This window comes from Mus caroli, chromosome 4 (assembly GCF_900094665.2).
Source record: "Mus caroli chromosome 4, CAROLI_EIJ_v1.1, whole genome shotgun sequence".
NCBI lineage: Eukaryota > Metazoa > Chordata > Mammalia > Rodentia > Muridae > Mus > Mus caroli.
In genome coordinates, this window is record NC_034573.1 from 95473674 (window position 1) to 95486393 (window position 12720).

The 12720-nt window shown below is 39.2% G+C and overlaps 1 protein-coding gene across 2 annotated transcripts in view; it reads left to right on the forward strand.

Moving 5' to 3' along the window:
* The window catches only part of Oma1 (OMA1 zinc metallopeptidase), a 50794-nt gene that overhangs the window by 11487 nt on the left and 26587 nt on the right, over positions 1 to 12720 (forward strand). For both annotated transcript variants that reach the window (XM_021160442.2, XM_029476664.1), the window contains exons 4-7: positions 572 to 745; positions 849 to 956; positions 3685 to 3813; positions 6093 to 6167. In XM_021160442.2, the coding sequence (XP_021016101.1) occupies positions 572 to 745; positions 849 to 956; positions 3685 to 3813; positions 6093 to 6167 (486 nt within the window). The remainder of the gene's footprint in view (positions 1 to 571; positions 746 to 848; positions 957 to 3684; positions 3814 to 6092; positions 6168 to 12720) is intronic.

Below are 12720 nucleotides of genomic sequence, written 5' to 3' on the forward strand. Positions count from 1 at the left end.
TCTTTTCTTTCTGACACTGGGTTCTTTGCATCCCAGACTGGCCTTAAATTTACTGTGCAGCAGGCATGGCCTTGTACTTGTAATCATCCTGGTTCCTGGTCTTCAGTGTTTGGACCACAGGGATGTGTAAGCACACTGGGTGTATGTAGTGCTGAGGACCGAACTGTGTTCTTGTACATGCTATGAGAGTGAGCACTCTATCAACTGAGCTACAGTTTTCTTTTTTTATATGAGATTTTTTAATGTGAGATCTAGGCAGCTTTATTTTCTGAAGTTCTTAGGAAAGTAGAAATAGTTCAGCATTTTACTTGGCATATAGACTAATAGAAAAGAATAAAACTTGGATTGAAGCATGTTTATATAAAAATTATAATTTATTCCTCTGTGAGAAACCACACTGCTCTCCCATGAATAATTCAAATTTCAGAAATTTGAGTGTTTAATATATGTAAATTTTTGCACAGTTCAAGATTAAATGCCCAATACTCATCAGATACCCTTCCATGAGGCAGCAGAAGCATTTTGTAGTGAAAAATCTCTTAATAGTACTTTTAAAAAAAAAATCTTCTAGTGGATGGAAGAATTTAAAAATGATCTGCTGCCTGAGAGAGACCCCCGCTACCTGACTGTGAAAGCAATGGTGTATCATCTGACACAATGCAATCAAGACATCCCGGGGATCTCGGAGACCAACTGGGTGGTTCACGTGGTTGACTCCCCAGCCGTCAATGCCTTTGTGCTCCCAGTAAGGAAATTCTTTATGCACATTTTTTGTTGTTGTTGTTGCTAGCTTGAGCGTCTTTGAGTTTTACTGTGAGCTAATTGCTTATCCTATTCTCTCTGTGCAGAATGGACAAGTGTTTATTTTCACCGGGCTTCTGAATAGTGTGACGGACATGCACCAGCTGTCCTTCCTCCTGGGCCATGAGATCGCACACGCAGTTCTGGGGCATGCCGTGAGTACCAGGGATGTGCAGCTGGTGAATGTTTGCTTTGATATTAGCAAGTGGAATCCTTTAAGGAACACAGTCTTTTCTTCTTTCAATTTCTTCTTCTTCTTTTAACAGATGGGATGTAATTGCCTTATTCTGTACCTGAAAAAATGTGATTAGCTTATTTCGAGAATTTTTGCAGTCTTTCATATATGATCCTGAAAATAATTAGTGTTTCCCTTAAATACTGTTTTTATCACCTGTCTCTTTTGCTAAAAAGTAATTAGTCTCAGCCTCTAATTATTTCACTTTAAGTTTTAAATTTCCATAATTATTAACATACTTGTAAACTAGTCAGAAAATTAATTGTTGTAAAGTTATACTGCTATTTGAGTGGTAAATCAGTTTTATCCTTACTCTTGTCACATGATGGCTTGGAATGTTGTGGAAAATGCCTAAATGATACGCAATATGGAGTTAATGTGGAACAGTAATGACATGGGCCGATTCGTTTACAGAACTTCATCTAGTATGTTCCTTCTCATTCAGAGCTTTAACTTATAAGTATGTATTTATCATCCCTGGTTTTTAATATTAGGAAGCTAACATTTGAAATGACTAATGGTGGCCATGTAGGTTTTTAATAAGGATGTAAAAATGGATGTATTTTTGTATTCATTTTTGATTGCTATTCATTAAAAATATGAATGAATCTTTTATGTATATAACTAGAGAAAAGTATATTTTTTATTTTTAATCAGAACATGCAGGTAAATATTTGTGCATGCTAAATAATAAGTGCAAATAGTATAAACTTCAAATGGGAACTATGGTGTTTATTATTAATCTTCCTCAAAGTCTTTTCAAATTCTACCTATTCCTCAGAGGAATAATAAGATGAGGTGGGCCAATGTTGTTCTTTTTTGAAGCATCCCTGATTTCTTTTGATCTACAGGAAAAAGAAATGTTTCCTAAATAGATACAAGAATAAATCTAAGCCATAGAAATAGTGTCATTATACTGTGTTCTAACTTCTCTCAAATACTGGTGTCATAATGTGTCAGTGATGTACTAATGAGTGACACAGAGACTTTCTCCTGGTTTGACAAGCGTGGACCCATGCTTGGTTTCTCCACTCTCTCCCTGTGAACTTGGTGCTTAGTGTGCATGTGTGTGTGCGCTTGCTTACTATGTGCATGCATGCATGATAGTATATATATATATATATACATATATATATATATTATAATTTACAGCTGCTTTCAACCTGTTGGCTATTTTCAGCAAGCTATCACAACACATACACACATTATTCTGGGTCTGGCATAGAAAGTAACATAATTTAAGATTAAAGCTATACATTATTTCAGATTGTAAAAGCTGAATGCATTAGAAATTCAAGGCGTAGTAAGGTTGGTTATATTGCTTATTTTTAAAAGGCAGGTTAAACTTACACAGTAGGACAACAGGTTAAGTACGTAGTGTTAAATGACCTTAAGGCATATTCTTTTATCAAATTGACTGTGAGGTCTAGAAAAGTTCATTCTCCTTGGGGTCAAGAGCTTAGCTTTGGCTGTTGTAGCTTTAAAACATGTTAACCATTCCCCTGGCTCAATCTCTGGCATCCAGCCTGGGCCTGCTGTCAGTGGAAGGTCACCACTGCTACCAGCGCAAGGTGGCGCTGATGAGACAAGGGAAGCATGGGCTTACTCACCACACACCAAAATCAGACTAGGACCCCATCAATATAATCTTTCACAGAACCAACTATCACACTATAACAGCTGTTAGCTGTAAAATAATTATTGAACATTATTGTGCAGAATACATTTTATATAGACCTTAACTGGTTAGTGCTGTGATTCTGCCTGAAACTCACAGAATCCAGCTCTCAGTGACAAATACCAAACTTACAAAATCAAAACTTGTATCATTGTACTTCGCTTTTATGGATTAGGTCATAAACCCCAAAACTTTTATGTAAAGTAAATTTGAAATCTTCTGAGTTTTCATGTGTTAGGTGGAATATATATATATATATATATATATATGCATGCATATATATGTTTATTTTAGGCTTTATGTAACAACATAAGTGCAATGAATACTTTTATTTGATTTGTAGAATATAGTGTCTACATTACATACCAAAATAGCCTTGGCTTGGATTTTTGGTCCTTTTACTAATTAATAGCTGTGTGAATTGGGACAATCAAAAAATTTCCATTTCCATTATCTATAAAATGACGCTTATTGAACTAGAAGAATTGTTGTATCTGCTCATATAAGAAACTGTAGCTTATTGTCACTGTCTTTGACGATAAATAATTAGCTCGGTGAAAGTGGTAAACCGTCATAAAGGCATAAATGGCTCATAGTGTGTAAGCAAAGAAAAGGGACATTCCAGGAGATGGCTTGGATGTGAGGGGAGAAATTTGGGTCTTTGGTTGCTGAGATGGCTCAACAAGTAACAATGATGCCCCCAAGCCTGACACATCTCTGGGCTTACATATGGATGCAGAGAACTGACTCCCACAAGTTGTCCTCTGACCTCTTTGTACTGTGGCATACTGTGCCCACATATATGTACCATAAAAAATACATATAACAAATTAAAAAAAATCGATCTTGGCTTGTGTTGGCCAGTTGAGCACACAAAATTATTTAGTATGATTAAATAGTGTCTAGAAAGTACAAATATGTACTGTCTCCATTTGCTAATTGTGGTTGTCATTATTTTGATTATTCTTAGGCAGAAAAGGCTAGCTTGGTTCATTTACTGGATTTCCTTGGTATGATTTTTCTCACAATGATTTGGGCCATTTGTCCACGAGACAGCTTGGCAGTTTTGGGCCAGTGGATACAGTCAAAGTTGCAGGAGGTAAGTCTGAGATGGTCTGTGGTGAACATGCAACTCTGTTCATGTGAAGCAGTGTGTATCAGAATTTAAAGACTGTCCTAGTGACAGTGCTGAATTTAGTGTCTGCTCTAAATTTAGTGTCTATATAGGTGCTGCTCCCTTATAGCATTTAATTAAGAAATACTGCATCTGTGCAATGATTTTTAAGGATTGATTAAAAGAGCTACTGTTCCAACTTTGGGCTAATTAATTTTCTTTTTTAAATTCATAGTTGTTGATATTACAGAAAGATAGCCTAGTCACTGCTCCCTTCTCTTTGTTCTGTCACTGACCTACTGTGCTGTCAGTGGAGTTGATGGGGTTTCCCCTTATGTATAAGTAGTTGCTTTTTAAAATAACAGAATCATAAGAGTTGATGTTAACAAGGGCAGCGTCGTTGTTTTTCTCTTGAAATACTAAATGAGCCCCACCTCTTGAGCATGACTTTTCTATGTAATAATTAAACTGGAGATAAACCAGGGATTCCTTTAGTATGGATTCTTTTCTCCTGAGCTGAGCCCCTCAGAGACTGTTGTCAGGAGATGCTGTTTTTCTTTGCAAGCCCTTCTCACCACGCTTTGGGAGCAGAGAGGGATGCTGTCAGTGCTGCACTGTAGGGTGGGAATGGCTCACATTCCTTGCCATTCACTTACGTGGTGGCTGCTACACTAGGGCTCTGTTAAAACTACCGATGTTTTGCTCTGGATTATTATTGCTGTGTGGCCTTGTCCTGGTATTACAGGGTTTTTTCTTGCATATATGGCCTCTACTCAGTAGATGTCCATTTTTCTTGCTCTCCACAGTGTCTCGATGGCTTAGTGGTTTAGAGCCTGTGTTCTTCTTACAGAGGAGCTGAGTTTAGTTTGATTCCCAGAACCCATATGGCCATCTGTAAGCAGGGGATTATATGCCCTCTTTGCGTTCTTGTGTACCAGGCATACGCACGGTGTACTTACATGCATGCAAAACCACTTATATGCATAAAATAAATAAACCTAAAAGTAATAATTAAAATAAATGCCTCTGCTAGATGGCATGGTGATGCACACCTATAGTCCCAGTACTTGAAGAACTAAGGCAGGAAGGAGGTTTGCTTGAGTTCATGAATTTGAGACAGCATGACCTTATAACTCCAAACACAACTATCTCCAAGAGTCAAAATCAGCTACCTACCCGGTCACCCACCCACCCCGTCGGTCAGCCACCACTCACTCACTCACAGGGGATTGAAAACTACTTTTTAAAAGCATTTTGTGTAGTACCAGGCACAAAGTAAGAACTCAGCTAATAGGAATGATTATTTTTATTATTGGCTCATGTAATACTCTGTATAAATCGAGGAGTTTGTTACCGTTATTAGCTTCGTTTTGCATATCGCCCTATGAGTTCTTCTGTTGGAGCTGATGCTTTATTGGGTTAGCACATTCGGTGGCACACACTCAGCCTGCCCTGAGAGCTGACACTCTGCCATGCAGTGCTTCAGCTGAAACAGATGTAGCCGAGCGGGAAGGAAGTCGTGTTCTGTGCTCACACACTGTGAACAGCAGTTGAGGTTGCTTGTATCCATAACAAGTATGTTGCTGGGTTTGGAAAGTTGCTCAGTGGATAAATAGCTCCTTTTTAAAAAGTTCTGCTTATTGATCCATCTCCTACAAAGTTTTAGGACTTACTGCAAATTAAAATTTAATTGGAAAACATACTCATAAATATAAGTAATTAGGAAAATTAAAGTTAGGATAGCTGTGTTTTTTAAAAAATTGAAGTCAAGAAGAAAATTTTATTTTACTAACTAATCAATATTTAGAAAAGGAAATGAAGATAATCCATCACAGAAGAACCTCTGCTTTCTGATTAGTTTTCTCACTGAAGCTTTCTGCTAGTGGGACTGACTCTCATATACCTATATTTTCTCGATTTCCCTTTAGAATTGTGACAGATTAATGTTTCTTGGCCATGGTTAAGCTTGCACCAGTGTGTGCACTTAGGCAGCTCTCTGTTCAGTCATGGAGAATATGAATAGAAAAGGAAAGAAACAATGGCAACCCAGGCTGTGGGGGAAGGCAAAGGCCTCGTGTTCCCTATTGTCATGTTTAAAGTATGAGTCTAATGGCAGAAACAAGGGCCACAGTTACATTTTATACCTTAGAGGACAGAGATTTCATACTAGATTTTCAGTGAAATTAGTTTAACATACATTTTTAAATTCCTTTGATCATGAAATGAATTTGCTTAATGGAGTTTTCTGTCCTGTTTCTTTTTAGTACATGTTTGATCGACCATACAGTAGAACATTGGAAGCCGAAGCTGACAAAGTTGGACTACAGCTGGCTGCAAAGGTAAAGTGGTCAGTAGCTCAAATACAGTGTCCCTCATACAGTTGACAATAACGTGTGCTGTTTTAATGTTTGGCCCAAGTGCAGGCCAAACATTTAGACATGTACTGTGTTAACCCATTGTAAGACTCATCTTTATAATACTATGACAAAATGCTGGACACAGCTCAGTTATAATAAGAAGAGGTTTGTCCACAGGTACGGAGATTCGGAGGCATGGTGATCACCTGCATTGGTTCAGTTGTAAGAATAGAAGAGGGTGGCACATGGCAAGATCGTGTGTAGAAGAAAAGCAGTCACATCCAGACAAAGGAAGAGAAAAAGAGAGCACAGTCAGGGAGGCACAGTTCCCTTTCAAGGGCCTATCCTTGCCATCTCCCATAGGAGGTTGGGGCTAGGCCTTTAGTCATAATGGACCCTTTGGGGTTACTTAGATCTCACCAAGCCATAGTACTTTTAATGTAATTTTCATAAATCTATAATATTTGAAGATTGTATCTCTTAAAGGAATGGATGAAAATATTCAACTCTCTTCTCCATATGAGGCTGTAATTGGTATTATATATTAAAAGTCCTTTTTTTCAATAATTTATTTATTTATTTATTTATTTTTATTAGGTATTTTCCTTGTTTACATTTCCAATGCTATACCAAAAGTCCCCCGTACCCACCCCCCCCCATCCCCTACCCACCCACTCCCCCTTTTTGGCCCTGGCGTTCCCCTGTACTGGGGCATATAAAGTTTGCAAGTTCAAAGGGCCTCTCTTTCCAGTGATGGCTGACTAGGCCATCTAATAATTTATTTTTTTATTCACTTACATCCCATTGCAGCCCCATTCCTCCTCCCCAGTCTCTCCCTTACAAATTCCTCTCCCCATTACCTTCTTCCCTTCTCCTCAGAGAAGGAAAAGTGCCCCCTTAGGTACCACACTACTCTGGGATATCTCGTCCCAGGGGGACTAAGCACATTCTCATCCTCTGAGGTTCAACCAGGCAGTCCAGTTAGGGCCAGGGAATCCAATGGCAGGCAACAGAGTGAGAGACAGCTCCTGCTCCAATTGTTAGGGGACCCGCATGAACAACAAGCTGCACATCTGCTACAAATGTATAGGGCCTAGGTCGAGCCCACACGTGCACTTTGGTTGGTGGTTGAGTCTCTGTGATCCCCGTGGGCCCAGGTTAGTCGACTCTGTAGGTATTCTTGTAGTGTCTTTGATCCCTCCAGCTTGTTCAGTTCTATCCCCCCTACAAGTCCCTACAAGACTCCCTGAGCTCCGCTTGATGATTGACTATAGGTCTTTACACCTGTTTCCATCTAACGCTGGATGAAGCCTCTCAGGAGACAGTTACGCTAAGCTCCTGTCTGCAAGCATAGCAGAGTATTACTAATAGTGTCAGGAGTTGGTCTCTCACATGGGATGGGTCTCTAGTCTAGCAGTCATTGGTTGGCCATTCCCTCAGTCTCTGCTCCATCTTTATCCCTGCATGTCTTGTAGGCAGGGTAAATTTTGGGTTGAAGGTTTTGTGGGTGGGTTGTTATCCCCTTCCCTCCACTGGAAGTCCTTTTTGGCTACAGGAGGTGGCCACTTCAGACTCTATTTTCCATGCTGGTAGGAATTAAACTTCCCAAAGCCTTCCGGTCCCAGGCCTCCAGCTGGTCCCAGAGATGCTCCCACTGAGATCCACTCTCCAAGCCCTCTCCCACCCGCCCGCCCGCCCACCCGTCAACATTGCCAACCTCAGTCTGTGAGGCCACAGGCACCCTGATACCCAAACCACACAGAGACTCAACAGAGAGAGAGAGTTTCAGGTCAGTTTCCCTTATGAACACTGATGCAAAAATACTCAGTAAAATACTTGCCAACTGATTCCAAGAATACATCAAAAAGATCATCCACCATGATCAAGTGCTTCATCCCAAGGATGCAGCAATTGTTCAGTATATGAAAATCCATCAGCGTAATACACCATAGAAACAACTGAAAGGAAAAGAATCACATGCTCATCTCATTAGATGCTGAAAACGCCTTTGACATAATCCAGCACCCCTTCATGTTAAAGGTCCTGGAGAGATCAGGAATACAAGGACATTCACAAACATAATAAAAGCAATATCCAACATCAAATTAAATGGAGAGAAACTTAAAGCGACTCCACTAAAACCAGAGCTAAGACAAGGCTGCCCATTCTCTATCTCATCAACATAGTTCTTGAAGTTCTAGCTAGAGCAATAAGACAACTAAAGGAGATCAAGGGGATACAAATTAGAAAGGGAAAGGAAGAAGTCAAAGTATCACTATTCACAGATGATATGATAGTATATATAAGTGACCTCACAAAAATCTGTCAGAGAACTTCTAAACCTGATAAAGAACTTCAGCAAAGTGTCTGGATATAAAATTAACTAAAAAACCCAATAGCTTTTCTTTGTACAAGTGATAAATAGGCTGAGAAAGAAGCTGGAGAGACAATACCTTTCCCAGCAGGTCGAATCATATAAAACACCTTGGTGTATCTCTAACCAAACAAGTGAAAGACCTGCATGACAAGAACTTCAAGTCTCTGAAGAAAGAAATTGAGAAAGATACCAGAAGATGGAAAGATCTCCCATGCTCATGGATTGGNAGGGTTAATATAGTGAAAATGGACATCTTACCAAAAACAAAATGGAATTCCCATTAATATTACAACATGATTCTTTATAGACCTCGAAAGAGCAATTCTCAACTTCATATGGAAAAACAAAAAAACAAGGATTGCTAAAACAATCCTGTACAATAAAAGAACTTCTGGAGGTATCACCATCCATGATTTCAAGCTATATATACCACAGAGCAGTACTATAAAAACCACATGGCATTGCCATAAAGACAGACAGGTTGATCCATGGCATAGAACCAAAGACCCAGAAATAAGCCCACATACCTATGGATACTTGACACTTTACAAAGAAGATGAAACCATACAATAGAAAAAGGAAAGTATTTTTTAGTTAAAGTCTAATCTTTATTAGAAATAATTTTTTGCATGTATGAAATTTTTGGTTATAGAAATGAAGCATGCAAATTAAAACCTTAAAACCTAATGGATATATAATGTCTTCGTCCCTTATTACTCTGTGTACCTTCTGGGAGGGCAGTGTTGCCTCTGTCCTATACTCCTTGTTTCTTGATCCTAAGGGTTTTGAGAGGACGGGACCATGTATAGCTGTTTTCCCTCACTTGGAGAAGGTTAGACTTATTGCTGTCGTGATTCAGGCTGAGCATCAGAGCATCTGCTGCTGAGATGTGTTGTGGAGAACAAGTGAGGGCTGGTGGGGCAGCTCTCTGTGAGCTGCAGAAGTGGCCCTTAGGCTTCACCGGATTCGTGCTGTTTCTCTGTTGGGAAGGACCATTCCTACCTAATTATTATTTTAACCACCTGTGATAGCTCAGTTATCATTATTAGTAGAACATTTTTTAAATGAGTATAAACATACAGTTTATATATTAAATTAAATTATCATTTGGCTCTTTGTTGAGTTTCCGGTAGTTATTAATTATTAAAACTCACTATTATTTAAACTTCTCATTGTGAATATTAATGAATTTGGCTCTATAAATGATATTACATGTTTACAAAAGTAAAAGTGTTCCTTGGTGTGTCGAGTAGGATCAAGTGCAGAATCAGGCTGCATGCAGTAAGGAGTTACCAAGTAAGGGACAGAGAGCCGGTCTGTGTGGGCTACTAGTTTGACTTCACTGTCTGTCAAGTTCCCCTTTAAGCATGTTTTGTGCTGTGGTTAAGAAACTTTGATTTACCTTAGTAAATTGCTTGTGTTTTATTTCTACGAAACTTCAGTAATATTAGTTCTTTTATGTCACATGCAGAAGTGATTGAGGTAATTCTGTTTTCTCTGTGGACAGATAATAAACTCAGCCCCAATTATAGAAAGAGTAGATCTGGGGGCATAGTGGTGTAATACCTGCAATTTCAGTACCTTGGAGGTGAAGGCAGGAGGAGCAAAAGTTCACGTTAGCCTGAGCTACATTAGACCCTGTCTCAAAAGAGTTATTTTTGTTACCAGTTAATTGCCACTTTGGAGATTTGTTCCCTTGTGACTAATCATTCATCCATAGCACATGACCTCTGTAGCTTTGTAATGGAGTCGGTACTGCAAATAGCTCTGGTCTGTAATGCAGTTATATAATGTGGACTTGATGTTCTTGGATCTTTACATACTTGTTTGAATTTCCTAATGGTCTCATTAAATTATATGTCCACATGACACTGGCCTGAGCATTGGATGGGATAGGTGACCAGTGCCTAACACATTGAGTTTCCCCATCTAGGAACATGATGTGTTTGTCATTTATTTAGTTGTTCTTTATAGAAATATAATTGACTCATGTAACTGATTACCTGTCTGTTTTCCTCCCTTCCTTCCCAATCAGTGTTTCTCTATCTTACTATTAGTGTAATGTTCAGATAAGTTAGCACAAGCTGATGGCAGGCAACTTTGTCTTCTCTATCTTTTTTTTTTTTTTTTTTTTTCCGAGACAGGGTTTCTCTGTTTAGCCCTGGCTGTCCTGAAACTCACTTTGTAGACCAGGTTGGCCTCAAACTCAGAAACCTGCCTGCCTCTGCCTTCCGAGTGCTGGGATTAAAGGCGTGCGCCACCACCGCCCAGCTTGTCTTCCCTATCTTATAAGAGGAAAATATCTGCTTTTTTCCTCAGCTCTCATGGTTCTTGTAAGCTCTCTTAGAGACCGTATTAGCTACTCTTGTGTTGCTGTGATAAAACATGATGACCAAGGCAGAGGGAAGGGCGTATTTGGGCTTATGGTTCCAGAGAGAAAAGAGCCCAGAGCATGGTAGTAAGCAGCAGGTGGGGCAGGGGCAGGGGCGACAGGGCCAGGGACCAGGGCAGGGCCAGGGCCTGAGAGCTCAGCTAGAACGTGAAGTGGAGAGAGCCACCTGGAATGGCTCCAGGATTTTCATCTGAGAGCCCCCAGTGACACACTTTCTACAGCAAGGCTGCAGCACCCAAACCTCCTTACACAGTGTCCAAATGCCTGAGCCTGTGAACTATTCCTTACTCAGACCACCACAGGGCTGTCCATCAGACTGAATAGCCTGCCTTTAGTTCCTCATGGTTTGGGAAATGTTTTCTAATTATAGAAGAATAGTGTATGTTGTAACATGCATTTGTTGAATTTATTGAGATGGTTATGTTATTCTTTTAATCTATGAATGTGGAAAATTACATTATTTTAAGTTAAGCTAACCTTTTATTTCTGAAAATATGTATGTATAAAACGTGCGTGCATGTGTGTGTACTGCAAGCATCTCCTCTCATTCTGTGGGAACTTTTAGGTTTTTAATGGGTTCAGTTTGAAGAACAAAAGTTTTATGTTTTTGTGAAGTTTAATTTTTTGACTTTGGATTTAATTACTGTTATAATTTTCTAAGATGGAGCTCAGGTAATTAATTTTAGACTTTCTTGTTCTTAACACAAGCAGTTAAAGCTAAAATTTTCACTTCTCATTATTTTACCTGAACTTGAAACATTTTGATACATATTTTCAACATTGTCATTTTAGTAAAAATGTTTCCCAGTGTCCTTTGTAGTTTTCTTCTCTTATGTACAGCTTGTTTTAATTCAATTGGTGTCTAGATATTTGGAGTTTGTATAAATTTTTTTAATCATTTTTTATTTCTAATTTACTTTCTTGCCAGTCAAAGAGCATGCTTGTTAAATCTTAATCTTTGTGCTGGCTGCTTTTATGTCAACTTGACACACGCTGGAGTTATCTGGGAAAAAGAACTCAGTTGAGAAAATGCCTGCATGAAATTGCCTATAGGAAAGTCTGTATGTATGTAGTACATTCTCTTAGTGATGTGGGAGGGCCTGTGGGATGGTGGTCCTGATTGAGTAAGCCACGAAGAACAAGCTAGTAAGAAGAGCTTCTCCATGGTTTCTGCATCCGCTACTGCCTTGAGTTCCTGCCTAAGTTCTTTGATGATGAACTGTGGCCTGAGAGTGTAAGCTGGACACCCTTGCTTCCTACGTTGCTTTGTCTTGGTGCTATCCTAGTAGAAATCTAACCATAGAAACTTGCTTTGGAGGAAGAAGCCTTTGGCCTCTCTTGGTGACTGTGTGTTTTACAGTAACTCAGTGGGTTTTTATAAATAAATACTAGGTTAACTTGGTTTACTGTATCATTCAGGTTAATATGCAGATCTTTAGGGAGAAGAGTTTAAACTATTTTAACTATAAATGTAGACTTGTATGTTAGCTTTTGCCTCATGTAATTTGAAGACTGTTTTAGACACATATTTGGGGTTTTTTCCTCCTTTTGAATCATTTAATCATTTTGAAGTACATTTATCTATCCATCTATCTGTCTATCTATCCGTCTATCTATCTACCTGTTTCAGGGCACTACGACTCTAGCCCTGGCTGGCCTAGAATTTGCAAGGAATGCACTTGCTTCCCAAGCACTGGGATTATAAGCGTGTGCCACCACACCTGGCTTCTTTTTCTTTTGTCCTTCCTTCCTTCCTTCCTTCCTTC